The 7005-nt window shown below is 58.8% G+C and overlaps 2 protein-coding genes across 2 annotated transcripts; both read right to left on the bottom strand.

Annotated features, from left to right (window-relative positions):
- Positions 1-391: 391 nt before the first annotated feature.
- Positions 392-2617, bottom strand: LOC149373212 (uncharacterized). The gene has a single exon (XM_089597767.1). The coding sequence runs from the start codon at positions 2615-2617 to the stop codon at positions 392-394; it is 2226 nt and encodes a 741-aa protein (XP_089453893.1).
- A 26-nt stretch (positions 2618-2643) lies between these two features.
- Positions 2644-3645, bottom strand: LOC149373211 (uncharacterized). Its single transcript, XM_089597766.1, has one exon. The coding sequence runs from the start codon at positions 3643-3645 to the stop codon at positions 2644-2646; it is 1002 nt and encodes a 333-aa protein (XP_089453892.1).
- Between the last annotated feature and the right edge of the window lie 3360 nt (positions 3646-7005).

Raw genomic sequence — 7005 nt, 5'->3', positions numbered from 1 at the left:
ACGTTCACAATGGAATAAGCAAAAAATGTCTATGTGAATAGCTCCATAGTTGTTTAAGAAACTCTTTATTTGTTGAGTACAAGGGAAGCGGACCCGGCGACAATGAATAGCGTGCTTTCTGCGTACTATGCTCTGCTGATATTTTTGGTGGACTAGCTGTCTCGAGCGGCTTGCTGGCTGCTGCTGGTGTGGCTTGGCTGGTAGAGGCTTGTAGCTGGCCAGCTGATGCGTGAACCTGTGTATCAGGAGACGAACTGAGCTGGTCCCGGCACAGGCCGTCGATGCCAGCGGCAGCAGCGTAATGAAGCGCCGAGACGATCAGGAGGGGGGGCCGACCGACAGTATATCGTCGAACGAAACATCCCGCCCGCCTCGTTCCAGGAACGAAACTTCAAGTCCCGCCCGCCGTATCCAGAGCGGTTTCGCCTCCGGGCGATGCAGGCTGAGAGGCCGTCCGGGTTATCACAGGAAGCAGCGTGACTTTTGTGATTGGCCTGGTGTATTCTCCCGTCGCCGTTCGGACGGTCACAGCGCGTACGAGGCCGTTCGGGCCAGGGTGAACACCAGTTACACGGCCGAGAGGCCAGCGGCCGTCGGTCGAGAGTAGAGATGAGTCAAGGACGGCGACGATATCGCCCAAGGTCAGGTTTCGATGAGGGGTGATCCACTTCGATCGCTGTTGAAGAGTATTTAGATACTCCCGACTCCATCGGGCCCAGAATTGTGCTCTGATGCCCCGAACAAGCTCCCAGTGAGCCAGATGGTCGAGATCCTGATCGGGTGGCACGGCCTCGATGATTGAATTGAGGGGTGCTCCGATGAGGAAGTGACCGAGGGTCAGCACGCCCAGGTCGTCCGTGTCGCCCGACAGTGGAGTGAGGGGTCGGTTGTTGAGGATAGCTTCGATCCCGACCAAGACGATTGAGAACTCCTCGTATGTCAGGTGCCGTGAGCCCATGACTAGTCGGAGATGACCTTTGACGGACTTGACCGCGGCCTCCCAGAGACCTCCAAAGTGAGGGGCCCCGGGTGGAATAAAATGCCACTCGATACCTTGATCCGCTAGGGCACCCGCGACGAGGTCCCACCGGTGCTCAACAAGACGGAGCGCGTCGCGCAACTCGGTGTCAGCTCGATGGAAGCACGTCGCGTTGTCGCTCCAGAGTTCAGACGGTTTTCCCCGGCGCCCAGAGAAGCGGGTAAGAGCCGCAAGAAAGGAGACGGTTGATAGATCGCCTACGAGCTCCAGATGTAGTGCCTTCGTGGTGAGACAGACAAATATGGCGATGTAACCCTTCATGGTGCGAACGCCTCGGCCCTTAGCTGCGAGGACGTGGAACGGCCCAGCGTAATCGATTCCAGTGCGACCGAAAGCGCGGAAGGGAGTAACTCGTGACCGTGGGAGAGGAGCCATCAATTGGACAGCTGATCGGGCTTGCAGGCGAGCACAAGCAACGCAACTGCGTAGGAAAGCCTTGACTTTCCGGGAGCCACCGATGATCCAAGCACGCTTGACGGTGTACGCGCTGGTGGTGCGAAAGCCCCCGTGGAGCGCTCGGTGATGGGCCCACGCGATCGTAAGCGTAGCGAGAGGGCAAGCGCCGTCAAGGATGGGTGGGTGTCGCTCCGCGAAGGTCATCTCAGCGTGCTGGAGGCGACCGCCCACACGCAGAACGCCGTCTGTATGGACGAAGGCTGCGAGCGATGTCAGTGGGTGCCGCTTGAGAAGGGCGCGGCCCGTGCGAAGCAGTGCAAGTTCATCAGAGAAGGCACGCTGCTGGCTCAAGCGCACGCAAGCGAGGTAGGCATCGGTTAACTCGGTAGCCGTCGGTGCTGAGAGCATCGGTCGTGCAGGGGCTCGACCGAGATGGAGTCTCGCCCACCGACGCAGGTGGGTGAAGGTGCGCAGGAGGACGCCCAGATCGGAGAACAGTCGGAAAAGGTCGAACTCGACCTTTTGCGTGACGTTGCAGAGGCGAGGAGGTGAGGGCTGTGGCGGCTCGGAGGGCTCCTGGGGCCAACGATCATGTCCTTCGGACAGCCAGGAAGGGCCAGTCCACCATGTCTGCTGGCGGTGTAGAGTCTGGGCATCGGTGCCTCGAGACGCCACATCGGCAGGATTGTCATGAGTAGGCACATAGCGCCAGATGTGCGGTGGCAGTACCTCCTGGATGTGGGTGACGTAGTTGTCGACGAGAGGGTGGTTGGTCGGCTCGGTGGAGCGGAGCCAGCGTAGAACGACTTGGGAGTCGCACCAAGCGTAGCATTGCTCAATAGAGATATTCCACTCGCTGACGACCAAGCGCAGTAGTTTCGCAGCAAGCAGCGCGGCACGCAGCTCAAGGCGAGGGATCGTCATGCAAGCCTGAGGCGTGGCTGACGGCTTGAGGCTTCGGATGGGCGCAAGTTTCGTCTTGGCCAGCAAAATGTGGCAGCGGACTTGCCCTGAGGAGTCCTGCAGCTGGGAGTACACCACCGCGCCCATCGCGCGGTGGCTGGCGTCTGAAAAGGCGTGGAGGTGAATCTTCGACGGAGCCGAAGATCCAATCCAACGTGGAATGGAGAAGCCTTGGATTGATTTCAGCTCAGTGGTGAAAGCTGACCATCGAAGAGCCATTGATGCAGGCACGACCTCATCCCAATCTAACCGGGCGCGCCAGAGATCCTGCACATGAGCTTGGCTTGGAGTATGGTCGGCGCGAGCCAACCGCAAGGATCGAAGAGGCTCGCGAATCCAGCAAGGATGCTCCGCTTGGTGTCCTGTTCTCGAGCTGCCGGGGGTGTAAGCCGGAAAGTATCCGAGGCTGGGTCCCAGCTGATGCCAAGCTCGCTGACGAGGCCGGCGTCGCTGAGTTCACGCCACGTAGGGCGCAGGCAAGCTTCCTGGGTGAGGTCAGCCAGAAGTTCGGCGTCATTGGCGACCCATTTCCGGAGTGGAAATCCGCCTGAGCGCAGCAGACCAATTACTTGATCCCGAAGCTGGCGGGCTGTTTCGAGGTCATCGGCACCCGAGAGGATGTCATCCACGTACCGATCGTTCATGACAACAGGTACGGCGTCCGGCCACAAGTGTCCTTCGTCATGGCAGAGTTGTTGAATCACACGCAGTGACAAGTAGGGCGAGCAAGTCGCGCCATAAGTGACGGTGCGCAGTTGATAGTGTACAGGCGGCTGACTCGGATCGGGGCTCCAGACGATGCGCTGAAGGTCTGCGTCTCGCGGGTCGACCCAGATTTGGCGGAACATCATCTGGACATCGCTGCAGAAGGCGACGCAATGTCTTCGCCATCGCAGCAGGACTGTCGGTAGTGCGGTCTGGAGTCTCGGCCCGGAGTGCAGGATGTCATTTAGGCTGTAGTCGCTCGAGGTTGGGTGCGAGGCGTTAAACACGACGCGCAACTTTGGTCCAAGGTTCCCGTGTTGCCAGATGCCGTGGTGCGGGACGTAGCAGACTGTGCTGCTCGGTTCGGAGAGCTCTCGGCTGGAGAGCTGCTTCATATGACCGAGGGCGAGGTACTCGCTCATGAAGCGGTTATACTCGGTCGCCATCTTTGAGTCCCGCTGGAGGCGACGGTGTAGAGATCGCAGTGAGGCCAGGGCGCTAGCCAGGCTATCGCTGAGGAGCGGTGCAGCAGTGGGCTTCATAGGCAAACGCACGATTTAACGGCCGTCCGCGTCGCGCTAGTAGTTGGCGAAAATCCGCTCGCAGTCGATGTCATCGGGCGCGCAGCGGCAGACGGAGGGCACCTCTTCAAGTTCCCAAAAGCGCTGGAGTAGCATGACGAGCTCGCGATGCCAGGGTGGAGCCAGCTCATCGTGCAATGTCGGACACGCGACGGCGCTGTCCAAGGGGCGCCCAGGAGCACACCCGACTAGAGTCCAGCCGAGTGCTGTATGCTGACTGACAATCTCTCCACGCTGATGGTACCCAGGGCGCAGCAGACGGCTGTAGACCTCAGCGCCGATGAGAATATCGACCGCACGAGGAAGGCCGAAGTCGGGGTCGGCGAGGTCCTGCAGGCTGGCCCAGACTCGCAGGATGCGGGGGTCAAGCGGGGCCGCAGGAGTTGAAAGACCGAGGTGGGGTATGCACAGCGCCTTCAGATGCAAACTGGGGGTGCCATCCCCTGGCATCAGGCGTAGGCTGGCGCGGAGTGTCAACCTTACGGCGTGTACACCGCCGATGCCCGATACGCTGGTTCTAGAATCCTCCAAAGGGGCCTTCAGGCGGCGAGCGAGCTTGAGAGAGATGGCCGAGATCTCAGAGCACGGGTCGAGGAAGGCTCTCACGGTGACGATGGGCCCCCGGCCGCCACTGAGTTGGACGAGCGCGGTCAGAAGCACCGCGAGTCATTGCCGGGACTCATCAGGAGTCTTGAGGAGATCGGAGCTGGTTGGCTTCACATGCTTGGGTGGGTCCAAAGATCCTGGAGCTTCGGACCGGCGCTTGCGGCTGTCGTGCAGCAGACTGTGGTGCGCCGCCCGGCAGCGCTGGCAGACCGACTTGGAGGGGCAGTCATGCAAGGAGTGCCCTGGCTTCAGGCAGTTGAAGCATAACTTCTCCTGGAATACGATGTGCATCTTGGCGGCTGGATTCAGATCCCGGAACTGACCGCAATGCCCGAGATAGTGGGGTTCGTGACAAACCGGACAGTTCGCTGGAGCCTCCTGGGTCGTGAGGGAGCGGAAATTGCGCCCTGCGTGTGTCGAGGAGGGCCCTCGCCAGCTGAGCGCGCTAGATGAGAAGCCTCTACGGAGCTGAGAGTGCGGCATCTGCGCCGCAGAAACGCAGCCAGCATGGTAAAGGTGGCCCAGGAATCACCGGGCCCGTCGCTGGAAATCTCCAGCTTCTCCAGCTCGTCTTCCCAAGCACGTCTTGTGGTGGCGTCCATGCCCGTTGCTGCAAACGCGATGAACCAATCATCCCAGGAGGTGACAGGGCGGCCGAGAGCACTAAGCTGATCGCGATGACGTTCAAGCGTGTCCAAAAGCGCTTGGAGACCTCCGGCTGACTCTTCCCGCAGAGGCTTGATGTTGCGGAGCGCCGCAACGTGGTCCTGCACGAGGAGCCGCCGATGCTCATAGCGGGCCTCGAGTAGGCTCCAGGCTGTCAGGTAGTTGGACCCAATGATCTGCACGGAGTCCAAGACGGCCTTGGCATCGCCTTGAGTGAGTGACTTTAAATAATAGAGTCTCTCAACGTCCGTTAGCTGCTTGTCGTCGTATATGAGGGCTCGGAACAGGTCCCTGAAGGATTCCCAGCCCTCTCGTCGTCCCGAGAAGGGCGGGATGGTGAGCGTAGGCAACTTGGGCCTACGATGTGGTGCCGGTTCTCCGGCTGGGCGGATTTCCCCGTGGGCCCCGGGCGGGGCTAGTGCGAGCCGAGCGTCATACAGGTGTGACCGGGCATCGATGAAGTTGGCGTCTGCGGCGGCGTATATGTTGTCCGCGGCGTCGCCATGTTCGGTGGTTTCTGCGGTCAACAAACCCACGTGGTTGACCTGGAAGTCATTCCAGTAGGCGTCCAAGAGCTCAAGCCGAGCCGTGACGAGGCCTGGGGTCCAGTGGCTTGTCTCGGTGGCCTTTACAGCGGCCGTGAACCGAGCGATGACGTCGCCAAGCCGTTGTTGGGTGGCGAACAGGGCTGACGCCTGTCCAGTTTCCCTGAAAATCATGAATATAATGAGTTCGACGTTGAATCATCAACGGAACTCGAGGCGGACGCTTCTTGATCAGTTACAAGTCGCTCTGCTGAGCCAACTGTTTCGTAAGCGAGGCGACACGGCGCCAGGCGCTCGGAAAGGATGACTACTCTGCGAGCGAGGCAGCAAGGCGCCAGACGCTCAGTTGGCTGCATGAAATCCACGACACGGGCCTCATGGCGACCGTGGTGGTCTCGAGCGCGCGTGCACTTGTGAGCAGCAGTCATGCGATGCGGGCAACATGGCGGCCGCGGGGGCTAACGCTCGCACGGCGAGCAGCCAAACCTCAAATCCGCGACACGGGCATCATGGCGGCCGTGGCGGTCCAGAGCGCGCGAGCTTCAGTCGGCGACGCCTGCAATATGGCGGCGGCAGTGGCTAACGCTCGCACAGCGAGCAGCCAATATGGCGGTCCCAAGCGCGCGTACACTCGCGAGCGCCAGTCGGCGACGCCTACGATATGGAGGCCGCGGTGGCTGACAAACGAGAACCACGGCTGCCACGCAATCCGTATCATGGGCAGCGTGGCGGCCATGACCTCCGGCTACATTAATTAACGCGCGTGGACGTGCAAGACACGCGCATTAACACAAGACGCAGGACTTAATGCGTACTTACATCGTGCCGGCTTTTCTCTCCTTGTTGCTGAATCCAGCTTGAAGGACCAATGTTTAAGAAACTCTTTATTTGTTGAGTACAAGGGAAGCGGACCCGACGACAATGAATAGCGTGCTTTCTGCGTACTATGCTCTGCTGATATTTTTGGTAGACTAGCTGTCTCGAGCGGCTCGCTGGCTGCTGCTGGTGTGGCTTGGCTGGTAGAGGCTTGTAGCTGGCCAGCTGATGCGTGAACCTGTGTATCAGGAGACGAACTGAGCTGGTCCCGGCACAGGCCGTCGATGCCAGCGGCAGCGGCGTAATGAAGCGCCGAGACGATCAGGAGGGGGGCCGACCGACAGTATATCGTCAAACGAAACAATAGTATTAGCACTAAATACTCGGTGTGTCACTAAAATTAGGCTTCCAATAGTCTATTTCTAGTTTGGAGGTTTACGACTTTTCATCGATGTATTCAGAGTGTTCTAGCGTTTATGGATCTCGAGAGTACATTTTTAGCTTTTTTAACATAATCTCTAAGAAACGTAATTGCAAATTTGTATAGGAGAACTAGGTACTAGTTGTAACAACATTTTGTTAAGTACAGTGTAATTTATTGTAGATGTGTCTTGTTATAATTTGTTCCCTGAGATTAATTAACTAGTAGACATTAAAACGCTTTTGTTAATTTTATTAAAAATTTAAA

The sequence above is a fragment of the Copidosoma floridanum genome, unplaced genomic scaffold, assembly GCF_036245765.1.
Source record: "Copidosoma floridanum isolate Cflo_tuat_1 unplaced genomic scaffold, Cflo_Japanese_pri ptg000035l, whole genome shotgun sequence".
Taxonomy (NCBI): Eukaryota; Metazoa; Arthropoda; class Insecta; order Hymenoptera; family Encyrtidae; genus Copidosoma; species Copidosoma floridanum.
Note: the sequence above shows the minus strand (reverse complement) of the source record. Positions and strands in the feature narration are given on the sequence as shown.

Bases quoted from the DNA above. Each gene is read 5' to 3' on its own strand.
- LOC149373211 (XM_089597766.1), bottom strand. From the start codon at position 3,645: ATGAAGCCCACTGCTGCACCGCTCCTCAGCGATAGCCTGGCTAGCGCC.
- LOC149373212 (XM_089597767.1), bottom strand. From the start codon at position 2,617: ATGGCTCTTCGATGGTCAGCTTTCACCACTGAGCTGAAATCAATCCAA.